The 23,210-nt window shown below is 34.4% G+C and overlaps 1 protein-coding gene across 1 annotated transcript; it reads left to right on the plus strand.

The window, feature by feature from the left end:
- Positions 1-1,058: 1,058 nt before the first annotated feature.
- On the plus strand, positions 1,059-23,209 carry C8H18orf63 (chromosome 8 C18orf63 homolog). Its single transcript, XM_059707588.1, has 13 exons — positions 1,059-1,266; positions 3,162-3,240; positions 5,209-5,265; positions 9,344-9,455; positions 10,064-10,105; positions 11,559-11,635; positions 14,129-14,238; positions 15,050-15,146; positions 15,259-15,344; positions 16,504-16,687; positions 18,010-19,008; positions 19,190-19,277; positions 20,366-23,209. The coding sequence occupies exons 1-12, from the start codon at positions 1,133-1,135 to the stop codon at positions 19,274-19,276; spliced, it is 2,064 nt and encodes a 687-aa protein (XP_059563571.1). The 5' UTR covers positions 1,059-1,132; the 3' UTR covers position 19,277; positions 20,366-23,209.
- The last annotated feature ends 1 nt before the right edge of the window (position 23,210 follows it).

Consider the following 23,210-nt stretch of genomic DNA (forward strand, 5'->3'; position numbering starts at 1 on the left):
AATGGCACCATACAGGCATTTGGTTACGGAGACTGGACTTAAGGCTAGTCACACTTGCAGATTCCCAGGCTGTATGTGTTACTTTTCTTATTAAAGAGAGAAAATATGTTGATGTCAAAAAAGTTTGAAGTGCTACAATCTCAGTTTTTCCCCCCTGATGTACTTGTGCACATTAGAGAAGTTGAACTTAAAATCCAGTTTTTCTTTAACACATAAGATAGACTTCAAAGGTATACTCTGTGAATTATGAACTGTAAAATGTGTCCCAAATAGACATTTTACAACCAGATAATTAGTGGAAAAGGAAACTAGATAATTTAGGCATTCAGTAAACATATTCTTTCATATAGAATGATGAAAATATATTCCTTAACTCTGAGGTACTTTACAGAGATAATCTAAAACAGCAGAAAACTTTGCTATATATTTTTATTTCTAAAACAATTATTATTTTCATAGGAAAGATCAAAATGAAAGTTAAGAATAGCCAGGAACTAGATTAGGGTTCTATTTCCAATCAGGGCACATGCCTGAGTTTCAGGCTCAATCCCCAGTAGGGGGAGTATAGGAGGCAGCCAATCAATGATTCTCTTTCATCATTCTCTCATAAACAATGGGGAGAAGAAAAATTTTGTGAATAAGAGAAAAATGAAGGAAACCCCAAGTGTCTTTCTTATTTCTGATCTCTAGCAATCTTAGAAGTGTTTGATGTTTCTATCTCTCTCTCTTAACTCTCTGAAATCAATAAAAAATATATTTTTCAAAAAAACAACAAACATATACCAAACAATTCTAGATTATCATTAGAGAACCTTAAAGGTAACATGTCAGTGGCATTTAACTGCTAAAGTTTTTTATTTGTTTTTATTATCTTACTAGAGGCCCACGCATGAAATTCGTGCAATGGAATAGGCCCTCGCAGCCCTGGCTTCATCCAGAAGGTCATCCGGATGGTCATTGTGCTGTTCGGCTATCCAGTCTAATTAGCATATTCTGCTTTTATTATATAGAGTTCAACACAGTATCAAATAATTCTGTTGCATTGGTATAGTTTACTACCTTTTTATTGCTGTTTGTTTGTCTGTTTGATTTTAAAGGCCTGATTGCCGAAGCATTTAGCCAACAGGAAAATATGAATGATTCTAGGCAGCAGTCACTGTTCTTCATCACACTTCCAGATTTACAGAAACTCTGTGCCGTCAAGATAATATTGCATAATGGGGTGGCAGATACCGAGATTAGAAGTACACAAATTAAGATGTGCAGGTAAGAATATATTTATAACTAAACTTTTGAGACCTGTGAGAGCTGTTTTAGAAGTATCTTCTTTAAAGCAAAGTACTCAGTTTGTGTATATAATTTTAAAATAAAATTTTGTTTGGGCCAGGTATATAGGATTACATTTAAAATACTTGAGATAGAATATCTCACTGTTTATAGACATTGGTGAAATAAATCAGGTTCCTCAAAACTTAGAGGTAGTAATTAATAAATACTGAGTACCTTCTGTTTATGAGGCACTTTAAGAGATACTGTAAACATTTTAAATTAATATAATTTCTTAACATTCAGGTCAATATAAGAGTATTTCTGAAGAATATTTCTCCAACAACTATTTTGAAATGTCTAACCCAATATAGTCTTTGGAAAGCAGCTAAGTTGAAGCCTCAAGTCTAACTCCCTGATTACTGAGGACCCACCGCATGCTAGACCTTTCAATTGTTTGAGGCACTCAAAAAAAGACTCAGAATACATGACAAGATTCCCTCTGTAACTGAATTTCTTGGGGAGGAACAAACACTTCTGAAATTGCTAGGGGTCAGAAATAAGAAAGACACTTGGGGTGTCCTCCATTTTTCTCCTATTAACAAAACTTGTCTTCTCCCTATTGTATATATTCCCACCCAAGTGCATCTAGGAGCCTCTACCCTTCCTGCTAGTATGTAGTTTGATACCTGCTGAGCAGTTATCTGTGACCCATTTGGGGAACAAATAGGTAGAAAACTGTCTGTAAGATTTTCTCACATTTGCTCTCAAATGGAATGAGGCCATGCCCATAGAGTGGGATGTTTTTACTCATCCTCCCAGTAACTGAGAAATTCAGACAAAGGAAGGCCTTGTAAAAGCAAGTACCTGCTGTACCCAGGTTCTGACATCAAAGATGAGACTGGGTTTGTCTCATCTTACTTTTTGAGATAACCCCTCCCTAACACACACTCACTCATGGTTTTTTAAATTGGTTTCCTAGATGATTGGTAATTTGGAAAATTATATTTTCAACTCTTTCTGTGTTTTCCCACCTTTTCCTTGACCTTTGAAAACAAAATTATTGATAATTTCTGTAGCAATTTTTAAAAAAATATATATTTTATTGATTTTTTACAGAGAGGAAGGGAGAGGGATAGAGAGTTAGAAACATTGATGAGAGAGAAACATCGATCAGCCGCCTCCTGCACATCTCCTACTGAAGATGTGCCCGCAACCAAAGTACATGCCCTTGACCAGAATCGAACCTGGGACCTTTCAGTCCGCAGGCCGACGCTCTATCCACTGAGCCAAACCAGTTAGGGCCAATTGTAGCAATTTTTGTTTTAAGTTTATTTGGCTGTTAAATGCTAAACTAAAATCACTAATGTCATCTGACTTGGACAAAATTTTCATTTTTGCAGGAAAAGAATCTAGTTCTAACGTTGAAGTAGTTGATAAAATCACTGATAGTTGAGTCCTTAGACTGTTGCCCCTGTTCCCCCAACCACCACTTAAAAAACAAAGGAAAATGGAAGAAACGGAAGTTAAAAAAGAGCTGGATTCTTCAGTGTTAAGACTTCTTTAAGTCTACACTTAGGATAGAAATGGGGTTTTAAAAGAGGAATTCATATTCACAGGTGAAAGAGGTTAAGAAACTCAGATGCAGGGACAAGTTTACAAATTAATATCAATATCTGTAACTTAAAATTCCCTTAATTCAAGTCTTGGCTGAGTGCCTACAGTGTTCAAGGTAATGCTAAGTGTGGGGAGAGATACAGAAATCTATAACATAATCTTTGCCTGGAAAAGACTTAAACTCCTAATTGGAGCTAAGTGATTTTAAAATGTTCTGTTAAAGGAAAAAACAGGCAGTGGGCAAGTCTACTTCAAAATGAATAATTTTATCTCCACAGGCAGTTGCTGTTTTTGCACCAAGATATTCTTGTATCACCTGTGCCTGGAATATTTAGCCAAATTTGGGTGGTGATGGCGGTTAGTATTTTAACATTTTATAAAGTATTCTTACTAATTATTTGGGGCAATATTGATAAACAGTAATTCAGGTACTAATTATAGCTCAAATTGAAGATGGTTTATGAAGACTAATTATAGTGTTTTGAAGTTTGAAGCATAGCAGACTTTAACATTGATATATCTGACATTCAAAATCTATTTTTGTGGTTCTAATTTCATATTTAGTTTTTTGTGTCATAAATGTTAAGATGAAGACTATGAATGATGATTAATATGTTAATGCAACATTTTTAATGATATAATCCTTTTCTCATATTTTATTCTTTAGAATTACACTTAATATAAAGGGAGAAGTTTCTCATTCCATCAAAATCTCCAGTTGTTTTTAAATAATTTAGATCAACTTTTTTTTTTTCATTTGGAAAATTACCAAAAAAATTTTACACTTAGTAAAATTAGAACAAGAAACATTTCCCTGTGCTGTATATAACTGGGAATCATAATGAAGGGTCAGAATTCTGTATAAAAATCATACCATCCTAAGATTTTTGTCAAATATCTTTCTGGAAATCCTCTTATTCTGAGATTTTAAGTTCCCAGAATTTATTGAAATCAACATTTATTTATTTTTTTTAAATATATTTTACTGATTTTTTACAGAGAGGAAGGGAGAGAGATAGAGAGTTAGAAACATCGATGAGAGAGAAACATCGATCAGCTGCCTCCTGCACATCTCCCACTGGGGATATGCCCGCAACCCAGGTACACGCCCCTGACCGGAATCGAACCTGGGACCCTTCAGTCCGCAGGCCGACGCTCTATCCACTGAGCCAAACCGGTTTCGGCAGAAATCAACATTTATTAACAGTGCTGATAAACCATACAAAATTATCAGTTCTTTTATTCTCCTTCTAGGTTATATTGTTATATGTTCATTTTTTCCCCCTCTCATCCTTAATATCGTTTTTAAGAAAGACAAGCTGTTGGTAAACAACTAGACACTCATACCTCTTAATTGTGTGGTTTTTTTCTACCTGGAATAAGGAAAAGATTGTTCTTTAGTATTCTAGTAAATTCAAATATTTAATCTTAGAATAGCCACCTAAAAATGTTTTGCTTTATTGCAAATATATTGCATGCTATAAAAAAATTTACAACATTATTTAAAAAGGAATTATTATGCATACTATTTTAAAGCTTGCCTTTCATTTTCCCTTTAACAGCCTCTCCTTGATACTCTTCTGTCAACACATGTATCTTTCTCAAAAATTTTAAGGCTGTGAAATATTTCATTGTATGGCTATAAAATAATTTATGTATATCTGAGTTTCTAGTTTTGTGCTATTACAAACAGTGCTTCAGAAAGCATCACTGAAATTATATAATTTTTGTTTGGTAGTTTCTATGGATTAAATTCTTAGAAGTGGGATGGCAGCCCATTTTAACTATAATCTAGATACTGCAAAATTGCTATCTGAAGAGTTCTTCTAGATTACATTTTTAACAAATGATGTATGAAAAAACCCATAGTTCCACATCCTCACAAATACTGGAGATGCTCAACCTTTATACACCTGCCAATCTTTTAGCTTACAAGTAATATCTTCTTTTTATTTGTATTTATTTCATTGGTGAGTTGAAGCACCTTGGCCTTTTGAACTTTCTCTGATCTTCCACTATGTCCATTTTCCTTCTTAAGATATAACTTACTGTATATTATGATAGATGTTAAATATTTATTGGCCTCTTTCTTCATATGGTTTCTGGTTCATGTCACCCCCAGAAAGGCTTTCCTCATTTTGAGAATGTATCCACAGATTCTATTTCAGGGAGAGATTGGTCATCACTTGCTTCTCCAAGGCATAAAAGCTATCAGGATGATGGCCTGATTCTGTGCTCTCTGCTGTGTAACATTTAAAGTCTTTTATGTATTGCTTTACTTAATATATGTTAAGTCATCTTTATAAATGTGGATTTTTGTTATAGATACCATTTTATAAAGCTGGAAAACTTAATGCCTATATTGAAAAATATGGAGCTAAGGTACGTTTTTTTTTAAAGCTAATAATTTCAGATGCTGTTTATATTGATTTTGTATTCAACTTATTTTAAAAGCCAACAAAAATTGGAGTATCTTTCTCATAATTTGTTGATATGCATGTGAAAGAGCTAAACAATTTTTTTCTCAAGCAATTAATTTGTGCACACAGTTAGTAGAGACAGAGGGGAAGAGGATTAATTTTTTGTTGAGTACTTTCTTGCAGGCATTTTACATGGCATAATCTTATTTAGCATATATAACTTCTAAGAACTGAATATTCCCATTTTAAAGATGAAGAAAATGAAACCCAGAGAAACAAAAATATTATAAGCAGAGGCACAAAACAATATAAGTTGTATTCTACATGGTAATGAATTTCTGGATCTTAGCAAGGAAAATATAAATACATGGGTTGAGCACCTCTTGTGTCTCAGTTACTCAGACCATGGAGACTTGGCTAGAGCTCACTTCATGTCTCTGCATGTTTCTCTGAGGCATACTGTGTTCTGGATTATTCCAGCAGGCTGATCAACTGGGTTTTGGAATAATGAGGTTTCTGGTCAACTCCAAGATTAGATACTTTCTTTAGGTTCTAGGAGGATTATAACGTCTTAACAATACCCGAAGGTGCTTTGCAACTCCATAAGAAATCTCTGAAGAACCCGAAAGCTGGTTTCAGCTGTTAGTCACAATCTATGGGAAAGCTGTATTCTTTAATCTTTGGGCTAAGACAAATCTGAACTATGAGAACCATATTTACGGTATACCATTTACCTAGAACTAGAAACTAGGTCTTCAGAGATCCCTACAAAACTCTGTCCTTTATTGTGGAAAATGTCTCACGGTTTTGTGGGGACTTCTTTGCTGTCTTACTGTCACACTCTTGGGGAATTTAATACTTTTATTAATATATTGACTTAAAGGTAAACTGTTGTTTTTTGACAAATGTGTTACAAAAATAATAGATACAATACGATTTTAGAAATGAATAATAAGGATCAAAACAGTTATTTTTAGCACAAGAATATATAGCATTTCAGTATTGATTTAGTAAAAGAATATTTATACCAACTATCATCATTTTATATAAATATATCTTAAGATTATAAGAAAAAAAAGGAAAAATTAATAAACACATCTCCCATAGTCCTTATACACTAATAAAAAAACACTTTGTGATGAATTTTCTTCTAGTCTTGTAATTTACACCTTTGACTTTATCACTGCAAATTGTTCAATATCAAAATATTTAAAATCTTTTTGTTTATACTCTTATCCTTTTTCCATGAATCCCAATTCCTCATTATTACTAAGTAAACTTACTTAGGCCCCTTCACCAGATTTCCAGATCCCAGATGCCTCAATATTCATGAGCTTTCTTCCAGCCTGACTTTCCTCCCCTCTTGGGCCTTTGTGATTTTGCTCAACTTTTCTTTTTATGGATACTTTCTGCATAATAGTAATTAATTATAGTCAGCAGATATTTATTGAACATCTAGCATATTCTGAGCACTCTACCTGTTTCTGGAATTAAAGCTGTGAGCCACATAAACTCCCTGCTCAGAAATCTTATAGTAGGAAAAAACTTCCTCCTTTTTCAGTTTTTGGAGTTTGTGTAGAATTTTTGTTATTCCTACTATAAATGTTTGGTAAAATTCACCAATACAGTTATCTGGGCCTAGAGCAGTGCTGCCGAACCTATGACACGCAAACTCATTTTTTTGGTTGATTTTTCTTTGTTAAATGGCATTTAAATATATAAAATAAATATCAAAAATATGTCTTTGTTTTACTATGGTTGCAAATATCAAAAAATTTCTATATGTGACACAGCACCAGAGTTAAGTTAGGGTTTTTCAAAATACTGACACGCCGAGCTCAAAAGGTTTGCCATCACTGGCCTAGAGTTTTCCTTAATAGAAGGTTTAAAACTATAATTTCAATTTCTTCAATAGATAATCGAGTATTTAAGTTGTCTGTTTCAAGGAATATGTCCATTTCATCTAAGTTGTCACTTTTATTGCCATAAACTTATATATAATATTTCCTCCTTATTTTCCTTTGCTATAGAGTCTGTAGTGATGTCACCTCTCTCATTCTATATATGATAATATGTGTTTTTAATTTTTTTTCTCCCTGACCAGTCTTGCTAAAGGCTTAACAATCTTATTGATCTCAAAGAACATCTTTTGGTTTTATTGATTTTTCTCCATTGTTTTACTCTTTTGCTTTCCATTGATTTTTCATTATGGTCTTTATTATTTTCTTATGCTTATTTTGGGTTTAGTTTGCTCTTTTTCTAGTTTCTTATGGTGGAAGCTGAATTCACTGATTTGAGAACTTTTTCTTTCCCAATATAGACACATTTATTTGCTATAAATGTCCTTGTAAGCATGTTTTGTTTTTATTTTCCTCAGTTCAAAATACTTTCTAATTCCCCTTTGATTTCTTCTTTGATCTATGGATAGATTAGAAGTTTGTTATGTAGTTTCCACATATTTGGGGATTTTCCAGGGATCTTTCTGTTACTGCTTTCTAATTTAGTTGTGACTAGAGAACACATTTTGTATAACTTGAATTTTTTAGAATTTATTGAGACATGATCATTGGGTCATGTTAGTTGACAGTGTTAAGGTACTATATTCTCACTTATTTTCTCTCTACCTACTGTATCAGTTACTGAGAAAATGTGGTAAAGAATTTGCCCCCGACTATAGCTGAAGTGATCAATAATAACATCTCTGCCCTGGAAGGCATCCAGGTCACCAGTCAAGATGTGTATGAATGATAGAATTGTCCCAGACTTCCTCCTTGCATGTCACGGCTGAATGTGAGCTGGTATATCCTGCTGTATCTGGGTTAAGACCTTGGGCCAAGGGGAAGTCAACACAGAATCAAGGAGAAAGCCATTTGGCTTTGTAAGGTAGATCCTGATAGTTACGGGATTTGTTCAGCTGCTTGGGTCCTGGACCCTAGGAGCATGTGTGAAGTCAACGCTGCAGGTTGGAGTCCTGTTGATAGTAGCCTTAATTAAATGATCTGTGAGACAATTGAACAGATTTGGTCCTGTTCCTCACCAACAGATTAATTATTTACATGCTGAGAGAATTTACCCGAAGCCAAAATAGTATGAAAACGTGGGTGGATAATATTGGGAGACAGTTCTCCTTGGCGCTAACACTTTTTTGCATGTCTTGGTAGGAGAGGCAGTGGCAGCATTTTCTTTTGAACTGTATTTGCACAGATGTTTGTAGAGCAAACAGCCTTGATTCTGTCCCCAGCCCTGGTCTCAGAGTCTATTCTCTGTACAGAGTCTGTTCTCTGTACAGCTCTCTCATCACCAACTCTGCCCCCAAAGCTTGCCTTCCCTTTTCATCCTGGACTCTCAACTCTGGCTCTGCAACCCAGAGAGTCTACTGGCTCCTCCAGGCCTGCCCTCCATGCACAAAGCCTGGAAACCCTCTTCGGTCAATATGTTGGGGTGATCATAGGTTCCCGTCTCTGAGGAACTGCTTTTGTTTGTTGCTTGATATCCAATGTCCTGTAAACCATTATATCATAGAACCTGCCCCATTTTGTACTTTGTCTCAAGTGGAAGGATAAATCTTCATCCTATTATTCCCCTTGATCAGAAGTCCTAATTTTTAAAAATTCTCTACAAGGAAAGATTCTTACATGGTACCCATGTAAGTATTTCATTGTTTTCTGGTGTTGAACTAGAGTGAACAATTATGAAAAATGTTACAATGTAGTTCTGGTCTGGTTTCTTCTGTGTATAGCAGAATGCAAAGTAAAGTGTAAGGTTGTAACACAGAGGCCCTAAAAGTTTAGGTTCCTTGGGCCAGGATAAGCAGGTGGAATTGTGCTCTTATTATAGCATGGCAGTAGTTGTAATTTCAGAGTGGAAATGGTTGAACACTTCTTTAACTTTAGAACTAGATGGGATTGTGGTGACTAGAACTATCATCCAGAATAGCCCAGTTTGTTAGGTGGTGATTTAAAGACAGACATGTTCTGGTAGCTTATAGGGACATACTGATTGGTGTAATTTGCTTATATTTTATCCTTTGATCTTTTTAGGTAGAGGCACCACGAAGAGTAATTCCTGTAATTCTTCAAAACTGCCTTTCATATTCACTCACGGCCAGACTTGCTCCAGCCTGGAATAAAACTGGCCATCTCTTGGTGCAAGGTAATGCTATGTTTTTCAGCACTGTAGCTTTCTGACTATATTACTTCTACTATGTGCATATGTTTTTAATTTCAGTATATATTTAGGGAATAGTTTTTAAAACATAGCCCCAACCAAGCATTCTCAAGCAAGTCCACAACAACATAAATGTCATCTCTTTACTTTGGGATTATATCCAAAGCCTGCTGATGTTTCTTTAAACAAAATGTGTTTTTTAACAAAGGAAAAGAAAATATGTTTATTAGATAATACTTGATGTTTAGAAATAAATATAACTGAGGAGCCTTACTAAAATGAACAGAATTTATCAATATTTCTGGAACCAAAAGGCTATTCTGAGTTTTGTGTTGAGGTCTGACCTTTTCTAAGCATTTTATATTAGGAAATAAATATTTGAGGGTATAATTGGGTATTTCTGTCCTTTTAATTGAAGAGATACTTTTTGAGTTATTATATTTTTTCTCTGAGCTGACATTAGATATTCTTTTGTATAAAACTGCATTTTAAAGCATTTTCTGTAGCTTTGATAATATCACATGAAAAGGTTGTATTTATCAAGCATGATTTGTAGATTATAATAATATGGCATATTCTATCAATTTTTTAAGGAAGAGAATTTCTTTCTCAGATGGGAAAGCAAAATGCTGTTGGTAAGTAAAAATGTATCAGTCAATAGATAAAAACATTAATCTAGTCAACGGTTAAGCTGCTACAAATTGTTGAGTTGTACTCTTGGTGATTAGGTTATATTGGAGTTTAATCAGCTGTTATAATCACAATTTCACCTGGGAAAATAACTCTGGTTCAAAATATATAGCCAGCCTTATTGAGAAAAATTCACTTATCTTTATTGGAATAAAAGCTATGTCTTTTACTTCTCTACTTAAAGAAAATTATGACTATAAAGGATTTAATTCTTACAGGAATTTATAATGTGTAGCTTCCAGAATTATATCTTAAGAAATTCTTCAGTATTGTTGCAAGTAAAAGCTTTATTTCCTAAGGAAACATGATTCTTTTTCTCCTTGAAGTCTGAAAAGACACAGATGATCTAAAATAACAGTTTATGATGTAGTTTAATTCTTTCAATGATATGTGTGGCTATTTGCAGTTAGACAAGTTCCTAAGCAGTAGTCCAGATATAGCATATAGGTGGAAATCCTAAGCCCAGGTAGACATTACTAATCAATCCACAGCTCTTGGATCTCATCTGCCCTCCTTGCACTAGTTTTGTATTTAAGTTGAACAGTGGTAGTCATTATACTCTAGCTATGGACAAATAGGTTTGCTCCTAAATTTAGTTTAATCCCTAAACACTATCAGGAGACTACAGCTATCAGAGATTAAAGATAACAGTTTAGGAGAGCAAAATTCTTTACTTCTGTGTTAGAAGTTTTCCTTTTAGTTTACTGAATGTAATATTCTACAGCAAAACTGACAAATTGGAAGGTTATAGCTCATTGGATTTTCACAGACTAAATTTACCCTTATAACCAGTTATCAAATCAAGAAACAGAAATTTACCAATACCTCACAAGCTTCCTCCTGCTTTCTTCCAGGTATTACGCCTTCCCAAGATAATCAGTATCTGACTTGTAAAGTACTTTTAATTTTGAAAAAGCAAGGTAGAAGCCTTGGGGCTCTATAAGATCCAGAGTATATCTGCCAGAATATTTGAGGGCATCGTTAGTGAACGACTACTGAAGTCAGAATCATGGCATGGTACCACCTGATTTAAGAAGACAGTCTCCATTTTTACATATAATAGATACCAGACTTGTAAAAGATACTTGTTGAGTTTCCCTCTCAACTGTGAGATATCTCATTTTTCTTACTGCCACCCTGCCCTATGACATCTCCCAACACATACACACCCACATATCCACATTGCTTCATTCAGCCTTTGTCTTCTTGTAGATGTCCCATCTGTGACGGTCCGATATAATATGTTGATTGACTTTTACCATGTGCGAGAAAAAAGCCATTTTGAGTTTCTAACTTGAAAAATTAAGTTAAAGTAATTTCTTTTGTTACTAAAATACTTAATTTGATAGGATGGAGTAATAATTCCAGGAAGTTTATAATTAAATATTTTCTTTTTAGCATTAGACATCAATGTAACCGAAACTCAAGTTTGTCTAAGTATAGAAGCTTATACAATCAGACTGCCACCACCTGAGGTACCACATATTTTGATTGCCATAATTAACTTTATTTACTATATACTTATTATTATTATTACTAGCATACCAGTAGGTTTTAATTTTTAACAATAAGAGTGATAAGATTTTTTATTTTCAAAATCCACATTAAATTCTTAGAATTTGATATTGTTCTAAATCTGGTTACCCAAAGAAAATATTGTCAGTTCAACACAGATCCAATCTTATTATTCCCTTGCTCAAAAATCTTTTTAATGGCATTCAAGACTCCCCACAACCCTGTCCTGCCTCAGTGCCCACTTCTTGCCTCTTCTTACAACTTCAAATATCAAAAGCACTGTTTCAGCCCATAGTAAATGTAATATTCCCCCATTGGCATTCTGGTAGCTTGTGTATGTGTGCCTACTTTTTACACGTAACACTTTTTGCCTTCTTAGTTGAAGGATATGTCTTTTATTTTGCTATTTTCATAGCACCCAGTATAGAACCTTACTAATGCTAACTCAGTAAGTGTGATTTGCCTTTTCCTGTGCCAGTGGTTCTCAACAGAGACAGGTGAAGGGGGAAATGAGTGCTTTTGTTCCTCAAATAAGACATTTTGTAATGTCTTGAGACAGTTTTGGTTATCACAAAGGGGAAGCGGTGTGTTGCTACTGACATTTAGTGGATAGAAGCCAGAGATACTGCTAAATATTCTACAGTGCACAGCGCACAAGACACAACCCCACAGCTGCCACCACAAAGAGTTATCCAGCCTAAAGTGTCAAGAGTGTCCGGGCTGAGAAACCCCAGGCATGGGATAGATGACTCTGCCTTTGCTTGGAGCACCCCAGTTGGCTACACATGCTGCTAATCCTTTAAGAGCCAGCTCAAATGCTTCTCTATTCACTTTTCTGTTCAACTTTTTTATTACGAAGAACAAATCAAAGAAGAATAGGATCTACTTTCTGATTGTCAAGAATTATGTGAGCCGGTAGGGAAGCTGACTTACATATAAATAAATAACTGGAATGGCCTGCATGGTGTTAATATCTTGTACTGATGAGGAACCTTCACAAGCCTCCAAACCGAGTGTGATCTCCACCCTCTTTTAAACCTTCACGCCATTTTACACCATGCTCACATACTTACTTGTATTTCTAGAGTTATACTCCTCATATATTCCCTATAAGCTTCTTGAGGACTAATTATTGTACCTTATCTACCCTTTGATTTCTTACAGACGATACTTCTGTTTTAATTATCTGAGATTTGAACCAATTAGAGATTGACAAAGATGAGTAAGACATAGAGATCAATATACCACCTTTATGAATAGGATGAGAATGTAACTTATCCAAAATGGACACTTTTGAGAGTGAAAGGGACACTTGCCTAATCGGATATAGTCCAACATGTATCAACTACGATATGTTAGAAATAAAATCAGATTAATTAAAAATGGGTGGTTAAGAGTTTATGGTACATAAAAGAACAATTCGTGAACCAGGAGTCTTAAAGCCAAAAGTGGAATGAAGCTCAGAGGTGTGTTGTTCAAGGACAGTTTACATAGAAAATTTGTTACACCATTTTGGAAAACAGTTTAAGTTTCACTTATGGTTTCTTGAGGCATTTACAAAAAATAATCTAAGTTAAATTTTGCTTGCATTGCAGGATAAGGTAGATTAGGTTTTGCTTATGTGCCTTAATTGGTTTTGTCTGCGTAAAGAATTTTCAGGTTTGGTCTCCATTTTATTTAGTTTAACAGACATGTGGTCACACTATTTATTACTGAAGAAGAGAAGAAGCTATTGGGGAATGTGGCCTCTCTGAACCTAGAATTAGGTAGATTGACCCACCCATGAATGGCAGTGATGGAAATCCACAGGCTGCCTTGGGAGATCAGGCACCAGTCCCAGAATGACAGAGAGAATGCACAACACCACTTTTTGCCAGCAGGCCAGCTCCCAAGAGGAAGAGGAAAGAGTTGTCCTAGTTTTAAGTCACCTCATCTGCACTAGAAAGGAATGAATGAGGGGCACAGCGACATCAGGGTAGCAGAGCTTTCTTCAACATGGGAGCAAACAAGAAATCAGAAGATGCTCTTTTTTTTTTCTACTCAACACTATACACTCAATACATACTTGTTTAGTTCATTTAAATTAAGTTCCTAAATTATAATTTGTCATCAGTGCCTGTAAATCTCACCTTTCTTACACTTTTGATAGGGCATTTTCACAACCTGACTATAACAATTCATATGTATCTATAAAACAGTACAGAATAGGAGTTTTCACTTGGGAGTTAAGAGGGAAAGTAGTAAAGCTCTTGCTATACTGTATAGAGAAGAGACAGGGTGAGCTGAAACATCACATCATGGAACGTGGTTGGAACAATGTAACTGAAGCCTTTAAAATTACTTTATAACACTGTGTGAATATGTGTGTATGTGTCTAACAAATACAGTATGTGTCTTTTGTTTGTCAAATGTTTTTGAGGACTTACGGATTAAAATCTTATTTCTATTGAAAGCTAAAAGAATTTGATATTTCTCAAAGCATTATTAAGGACTTTGATACTCACAAGAATGGTGTCATTGAGGGCCATTCAATTTTAAGCAACTGGTGCTACGTTTTGCCAAGGTGAGATTTTAATTTCTAGTAACTAGGGGAGGTTCAAATATACCATTTTTTTCTAATTTTGCTTCAACATTGAGATATGCAAAAGTATAAACCATTTTGTGGACTTTTGAAACTGAATTATAACTTTAAAAACATATTGCCACAGTATTGTCAGATTTACAGAAACTGTCAACTTCCTCTATCAGATTATGAAAATAAATTTATACATTAAATGTATAATGTACATTTATTATACATATTTATTAGATCTATTTTTAAGTAAATTTCTAGGTCTCATGAGATTACAAGTATCATAATCTTAAAACTTTATAAACTCATAATAATTCATTATCATTTGATATGTGCTAAATTTTAAGTTTATACTATATTCAGTAAAATATGGCTTGTTATTAATGTAAATAGGACTCTTGGGATGAAATTTTAACTTGCTTTACAAAAGAAGAACTTTAGCAAGCCTATGCATAATAATTTAATCATTCAGGAAAGGATACAGATTAGATGGGAAACATAGATTTGACTCTAATTCATTCAACTCTTAAACTTTTTTCTAAAGTATAACAGTTACCAGGAATATCTAAATATTAGTCATTATTTTGTCTTTATAACTGGCACATTGTTTGCATCAATTCAATTATTAACAATTCTAGTTGTTAAGATTTAATACAGTATGTGTTTGGAACTAGGAACAAATGATTAGTTTATTACTTATGTGTAGATAATTGTTAAATTGTTTTTAATCCTTTGTAAATATCATAGTTAACATATCTAAGCACTGGCTCATGATATTTTACCAAACTCTTATTTTTCATAGTATGAAAATGGGGAAGATATTAAGTATTCTTCATACCACACCTCCTGACTGTCCTTTTCACTCATATAAAGATTTCCAGATGCACTGGGACGACCTGGTAAGGAATAAAAATATATATTATGTAGGAAGTTACTTGATTTTACTTCTTATAATTTAAACTAACTTTAGCTGTCTCTCAAGAGAATTTCAGCTTTGTTCTTAATTTTTAGTATGGCTACAAACTTCCAGAAGATGGTGGAAATATTAAAATATACTGCAACATCTACTTCAAAATGATAGGAGAAAGGATCTTTACATATCCTTTACACACCACCCTTAATGGGTGCTCTCTGCCCACCTTGTGACCCAGTCTCTCTTCTGCCCTGATATCATCATTTTCAACCTTCTCTGTCTAAATGTAACTACTTTCCTCTCTACTTTTTATCTGCATGAGTATTTTGTTTTTCTTCCCATTTTTACTTGAGAATTAGTTTAATAATGCTATTTCTCCCCTTAAACTCTTCTGCAACAATTAAACAGGAAAGAAGCTTTGCAGTAGATAGAAAAAAAATGTTTACTTGATTTCTAGTACAAAGTAAGAAAAAAGTCATGAGTCTCCTTAGCCAAGGGCTCCCTCCAGTGGTATTTTGGATATAACTGAAAGGGTGAAATTAGAATTAGTTTAACAAAGAATTTTACTTTTGGAAGATTGCTTTACAGGCAAAATTTAGAGGATTTGACTTGCACTTAATGCACCCCGTTGATTTAACAAAATATCCTAACATTATTTTTTAAAATCTAAACACAAAAGAGTGCAAGTGCTCTGGTGAAACTCTTTAGTCTTAACATGGATCTCCTGGGCCTTTGTATTCTGACGAGTTGGAGTTTCAAAATGAAGAGAGAAGAGCCATAATGTTCTTTCTGTATTTTGTTTCCTAACCGAAATCTTAATATAAAATTAAAGACCACAGATATCCATTATTCCCTTTCATTAGATGCCAAGTCATTATTCTGAATCTTCAGAATATCTTTCATCAGAAAATTAACTGCTTTTTTCAAAGAACGGCTTTTAGAGCTTAAATGGAATCTGTTTTGTTTCTTTGTCCTGAGTCTTTACTGCTTTTTGGAGCTGCATCCTGTTTATTGTTTACTATAAGTACTTATTTTAAATCCATAAAGGTCATAGTGTCTTCCTTATGAATCATTTCTAGAATGTCTTAGTTTGACAGCCTGTAAGGAAAGCTGTGTCATACGGATCCAATGAGCTGTTTTGATTGTGGATATTAAAATAGAAGTAATTACTATCCCTATGAGAAAACATGCTTTTTAGCTTTGGATTATAAAGTTGAAATTATTTAGCTTGGAATAAATAAGCAATATATAAAATAGATTTAGTTGTGTGTGTCTTTTTAACAGTTACTATTTAAACTTTTTTATTGCATAAAAATGTTCCATTGTTCTTTAACATTGTTCACATATCCTCTCAGTTGCATCAGAAGTCAGCCCATACAGTTCTTTCCAAGGGTAGATTTGGAAGATGTGTTGAAAAGTTTTCTTTCAGATTTAAAATCTAAACTGCCCCATATATGTGGGTTTCCCATAAAGATGACAACAAAACCGTGCTACTCTACACAAGAACTAACTAAACCGAGTATACAGGTAAGACATTCATGTCCTCTCAAGTTCTCTGAGACATACTGTGCACCTATCTTACTCAATCTCTTGCCGCCTCTGGTGAACCACCTAATCCGTTGTGATATAATTATTTTTCTCTCAGGTCACTGTTTCTCTAATACTATTTACTATGATTATACTTAACCATTTGTCACTGCCATTTGTTGTTATTGTATTTAATGTGCTATTATTTTATACACTGAGTGGCCAGATTATTATGACCACCTGACATTTGTAGGCAAATTAGCTATAATTTCATGCTGAAGTTGCTATAGGGCCAGACCATTATAAATAGGGACGCAGGTTGTTTACCACGACAGTAGAAGTGATTTTTTTTCTGAAGATATGGGTAAACAACTTGATTTAACAGCCTTTGAACGTGGGATATATTTGAACGTGAGTGGCCAGATTATTATGACCACCCCATCAGTACTTCGTTGGGCCACCTTTTGCCTTCAATACTGCAGCGATTCTTCTTGGCATTGACTCCACGAGATGTTGAAAGGTGATGCGAGGAATCTGACACCATGCCTGATGAACAGCACTGTCCAGTTCTGTGAGATTTGATGGTTGTGGAACCAGCTGCCTGATGGCTCTTTTAACTTCGTCCCACAAATGCTCAATTGGATTGAGATCTGGTGATTGTGGGGGCCACCTAAGCAAGGTAAAATCTCCCTCATGTTTTTGAAACCACTCCTGCACAATACGTGGCATGGCGCATTGTCTTGTTGGAAGAAGCCATCTCCATTGGGATACACCATCAACATGATAAGAGGAACCTGATCAACAATGATACTTAGGTATGTTGTGCTATTCAGATGTTGTTCCACACGAATTAAAGGGCCCAAATCATGCCAGGAAAACATGCACCAAACCATAACACTGCCCCCACCAGCTTGAAGGGTTGTACTCATGCATGTGGGCTGCATGCTTTCATGCTGTTTCCGCCAAATTCTCACTCTGCCATCTACATGATGCAACTGGAAATGTGATTCATCGGACTACATGACTTTTTTCCAGTGCTCGACTGTCCAATCCTTGTGTTCCTGTGAGAATTGGAGATGTTTTGTCTTGGTAACTACAGACAGCAAAGGTGTTCGAACAGGCCTTCGGCTTCCATATCCCATACGATGCAGTGTACGGCTAATTTGCCTACAAACAAATGGTCAGGTGGTCATAATAATCTGGCCACTCAGTGTATATTGTAGTGTTACTTTATATCCTTATTTTGATGGTATTTTATATAATTTCTTTTCCATTAAGGACATTATTACATTTTTACAAATTCTTAATCTGTATCCTTTCAGGAAAACAAAGTCAAGCCACCCAATCTGACCTCTAAACAAATGTTCAGGACCTCTCTGACTCAGGCCCCTTCCATAGGACCCTCCCTGGCTCAACATCCTTTATCGAGATCAGTGTCCATAGACCACAAGGTGGAGCCTTGGGCCAGCCAGCAGAATACCTGTGTGTTCTCAGCTCTGAACCTCAAGCCAGAATCTGCTCAGAGCAGAAAGACGTCCCTCTCTGACAAGGCACCACAAGTACATTTGGAAGTACCAAAGTCCACCAGAGGAAATACTCTAGTTCAAGACACTAATTTTAGCTCCCAAAGTAACAAGGCCCCTAAATTCATACCAATTTTCAAAACTCGATCATTACAGATGAATAAAAATGTCTTAGAGCCTGAAAACCTGAAAAGAAAACAACTTGTTACAGAATCCAAGTTGTTTTCATTTAAGACCAATGTGGTCCAGGATGACAAACTGAATTTAGATCCAGCTATAGAAAAAAGATATAATTGTAACGTTCAGATGGAAGTTAGAAATTTAAACCAGAAGACTTTTAGACCTCTGCAAGAAAAAGAAAGTATGACAAAATATCTCCCTTCTAACAAAAAATCGTCAGCTGTGAGTATGAATAGAAATAAGCAATTATCTAATAGTTCAGGATTGCAGATGTCAAATAAGAGTTTAGGTATGCTAAAAAGTGCCATTGACTGCCAAGTGAATGGAAAAGAAATTTTAACAAGCAAACACATAGCACAAATTTTAGAAAAGGGACATGAGTCACTAAAAGTGAAAAGACCACACATTTTTGAATCAGACACAGAAATGGAAGGTTCCCAACTACTTCAACAATCAGTCAGTAAAACTAAAGAAGTTGATATCAGTGACCACAGACATATAGCAGGCAGGACAGCCCACAGGCCTAACAGAAAACTATGTCAGGAATCTTCAAAACCTACAAAGCAGCCTCATTCCAGTAATGTCCACTACGGACAATCCAGTTCTTCTATGAACCAGGTAAGAAAACAATTTTAATCTGGGGATATTTATCATATGATAGATCTTTAAAACCCCTAAATAAAGATTTAAGGGATTTTCCCAAGATCATCTAGAAACACATTGGGAAAATGTGCCCTAACATAACTACAAGTATATACAGTTGAGTTATTAAAAATGGGATTCTTTAATCTGATTACAGATACATGACTTGGACAAATCAAAACCTAAGAAATCTCTCACCAGCCCTCAAGCTTATAACAGATGTGAAAGCAGGAAATATCCATAAGGTAACTTAGGTGATATCTTTTGATTTATTTTCATTAAGTTATCTGAATTGGAATTGCCAAGTTTAGGGATCTCCAACCTCTTGATAAAGAAGAGTTACTTTTAAATCCCTTGAAGCCTTAAAATCAGCCTTTGTAGGTAACAGCAGCTGTTAATACAGAAGAGACCCCGGAGAGGGAGGAGGTGGAGAGAGGTCCCACTATGGGCTCTTCCTACTTTTGTGCTGGGGTCTTTGCAGACTAAGAGCCTCCAGGGTACAGCAGCAGCAGGCTGCCCAAAGATAGGAGTCCAAAACCACTAGAACATGTATCTTTGGGGACTTTTACCTAAGATGATAAAACTTAAGGGATGTTTCAAAAGTTAATCATTAAGTTAAAATTTATTCCAAAAATGTTGCAGTGCTGGCTAAGGTAAACTTGAGATTTAGCTGAGCATGCTGAGTCCACGACACTGAATTCACAAAAGCTTGCATCTGGAAATTGCATTTTATTCCATCTTGCCATCTGTTCTATTCTAAGAACAAACATTACTCAAACATCTACAAACACTTTTTTGCATAGAACTATTGGAATACTTTCAATTCAAATTCTTTATGAGCAAACTAGAAAATATTTACCTCTTTATTCTTCAAAAAACTATTTATTTTTATAATTAATAGAAATTTCAGTCTGATTTGAGTTAATCAAAAGGTACTTAAGTCTATTCCTATATATTTTATCATGTGTATTTCATGTAGTTTTTGACTTACTACATTTTAATGAACTCAATACATGGTTAAGGGAAAAATGTATGTGCTACAATGCCTTAAAATTTTTCATTTTTAAAATAAATGAAATCTATTCCAGATTTCATAATTTTTAAAAGTATAATTTTCCCACTTTTGAATTACTTAAAACCTAAAACAATTTTTTAAAATACAAAATCATTCCCATCACCTAGACAGAATAACACGAGAAAAATTACAGGGTATCATTATAGAAACTAATTTCCTTCAAATATAAAATTAATATATGCCCCTGTAAAAAATTTGAAAAATACAAAATAGTTGCAAGAAAAATTTTTAAAAAACCACTGTAATTCTTCTTTGCAGAGATAAACACTCTGAACAGTAGATGGACACTCAGGCACTCCTGTGCATGTGGAATTGGGCTCCGTACACAGCTGTGGACCTCCTTTTTCACTCGACAGTTTCACTTTTCATGGTTGCATACAAGGTTCATTGTATGTGGATACATATACCAGTCCCTGCTGATTGACACTTCAGTTCTTCCAGACTTTTCACTATAACAGTGTCATGTGAATGAATAGTCTTGTTCAGATGTTAGCAAAATAACCATTTATATGATTAGTTTTGTTAATTGAAAATATTTTTATTTTGTCCTTACTACTTTTATTATTGAAATTTTCAAATAACACAAAGTACAGATAATAGTATGAAGAACCTCTAAGTACCCATCATCCAGCTTCAACCATTATTAATATTTTGTCACTGTTTCCTCTGCTTCTCACATATATTTCTTTACTATTGTAAATTACATTAAAGATAGTAAATAAGGGGTAGCATTTTTTTTTAAAGAATGTATATATATTCATTCTTTTGGAATGTCTGCCATATCTTTATTGCCTCACTAAGTTTCACTTTAGTTTAACAAAACTAATAGGAAGCCTTCAATAAACATTTCACAGAAGAACTAGAACCTTCTGGGACATAGCAAACTATTGGAGTAGAGGTGTCTTTGTTCAGACATGTCCATAGCTTGTGCTCTGTGCCGGCCAGGAAGCAAAAGCAGGGTTGCTGAAATGACAGCACCGCCATAGGTTGCTGTCTGCTCTCAAGCAAATCCCTCTAGGTTCCTGGTAAAGACGTGAGAGCACCTGTGATTTGAAGCAAACATTAAGAATGAACTTTCAGTCGTATCACAAATAAATTTAACATATAAGATGAGAGAAACAGAAATAGAGCTGCTCACTAGGATTATTCTGTCTTTCAAATATTTTAGATGTTTAATTTACAAAATGTGATATAATTGTTGTGGTAAAATACTTTAAAAATATCTCAATATTCCACTGAAGTTATCCTTCATTAAATTTTTAAAAAATATCAAAGAGTCAGCATAAGTAGAGTTTTTATTTTTTAAGTATGATTTACTGTTTTTGCTATTTCACTAAGCCATTGCAATTAAATGCAAACATGAACATGAACTCTACTTCAAAGCTATAATATCATTCTTCCTCTTGAAATTGTGCTTAGCTAACTAAGGTACTAGATACCTTTACTGTAAACATTTGTTTTCCAGATTTATCTCTATTTTACAGTATTTTACCATTTTCATAGAGAAACACATCTAGTATGAAGCCCATTCTGAGTGTGCCTTTCTCATCCTGAAACTTGTATGATAGATCATTAGTAGAGACTGCAGTAAAGATCAGGCTGCCATCTTGTTTCTGGGGCTGTGGTGAGAACATGTTTTACAAAAGTGCAATTGATAAGAACATATACCGGGTCGCTCAGTTGTCGGCAGCATGCACTCATTCTCAAAACCGGTCTTCCCCTGCTCCTTGTGTCTTAGGTGCCCTCCTGGGACTGTCCAGCCATCAGACTGTAGGTAACAAAGACTTATATTGTTAGTGCACTAAGCAGAATAATTAAAAGATAAACCTACTGCTGAAATAGTGTGTAGTATCTTCCAATTCAGAATTTATAGTGTAGTATTTCATTTAGAGAAATGTTAACCTACATGACAAAGCCTGTGTTAGTATCTGTCTGTTTTCTGTCTATATATATTGATTGATTTCAGAGAGAGGAAGGGAAAGGGAAAAAGAAAGAGAAACATTGATGAGAGAGAAACATCAATTGGTCCCTCCTGCACGACCCTACCAGAGATTATGCCCTGACCAGGAATTGAATAGTGACCTCTTCGTGCATGGGTCAACGCTCAACCACTGAGCCGGGCAAAATAGGTTTATTTTTTTCTTACAGTATTCATGCTAATGAAAGTTTACTCTCCCCCCAAAAATGTATACACACTTTACAGCTGATAATTCAATTGATGTTTCTTTTCAGATTTAACCTATTGGACTTAATAATTATTCAAAGTTTGTATACATTTTTGGGGATACCCAGTATATGTATGATTTACTGTATAGATACATGGACAGATTAGTTAATTGCTTATTTACTATCCATGTTCAGATTATTTATTCTCCCATGTTCTAGACCAATTTGCTCTGCTAGGATTCACTAGAGAAATCAAGGAAAATTTTGGTTCATTTTAAAGATTATAATTTTGAAAGACAGAATAATTCCAAATCTAACTTAAGGAAAACTAATTGCACTTCTTCAAATTTTTGGTGATTCATATGCATGTGGACATCCCCTTACCCTGCTGCCAAGTCATTATTCACATTCCAATTGTATGTTAGTTTTATAAATATTATAATTTTAAAACCATACATAAGTTATTTTTATTTGTCAAGAATCTTAGATCAGCCATTGCATTTAAACTATGGCAGTCTGCCAAAATTAATGCTAAGAATTCATCTTTATAAAAATGTAAAAATACTGTATGTGTACTATTCATATTTTAAATTTTATAGTGTTGCTTACTACATTTGTATTTGTTTTTTTAATATTTATTATCTGTAATAATTATACATTATTATAGTTTTTATTTATTGCTTTCTATAACAAATAAATAAAAAATATGGTTTTGTCAATGAATAGCTTTTATTTGACTAACCAGTTCACTAACCAGGTCTTGCTCTTTTTCAAATTGCTCATCATCTGGTGTTATCCTGGAACTGTATTGGGTATTTATTGATACTTAAGAATAGGCAGTATTTATAAATGTTTAATGATGTCATGGTCATTATATATTGATGCTTAAATTGTTTGTGTTGCATCCTACATACTGTCTTATTTTAAATATAAAATA

This window comes from Myotis daubentonii, chromosome 8, assembly GCF_963259705.1.
Source record: "Myotis daubentonii chromosome 8, mMyoDau2.1, whole genome shotgun sequence".
NCBI classification, from domain to species: domain Eukaryota; kingdom Metazoa; phylum Chordata; class Mammalia; order Chiroptera; family Vespertilionidae; genus Myotis; species Myotis daubentonii.

Bases quoted from the DNA above. Each gene is read 5' to 3' on its own strand.
- C8H18orf63 (XM_059707588.1), top strand. From the start codon at position 1,133: ATGAATGATTCTAGGCAGCAGTCACTGTTCTTCATCACACTTCCAGAT. The intron at 15,147-15,258 runs GTAAGGAATAAA...CTTAATTTTTAG, and splicing joins AGATGCACTGGGACGACCTG to TATGGCTACAAACTTCCAGA. The intron at 19,009-19,189 runs GTAAGAAAACAA...ATCTGATTACAG, and splicing joins CCAGTTCTTCTATGAACCAG to ATACATGACTTGGACAAATC.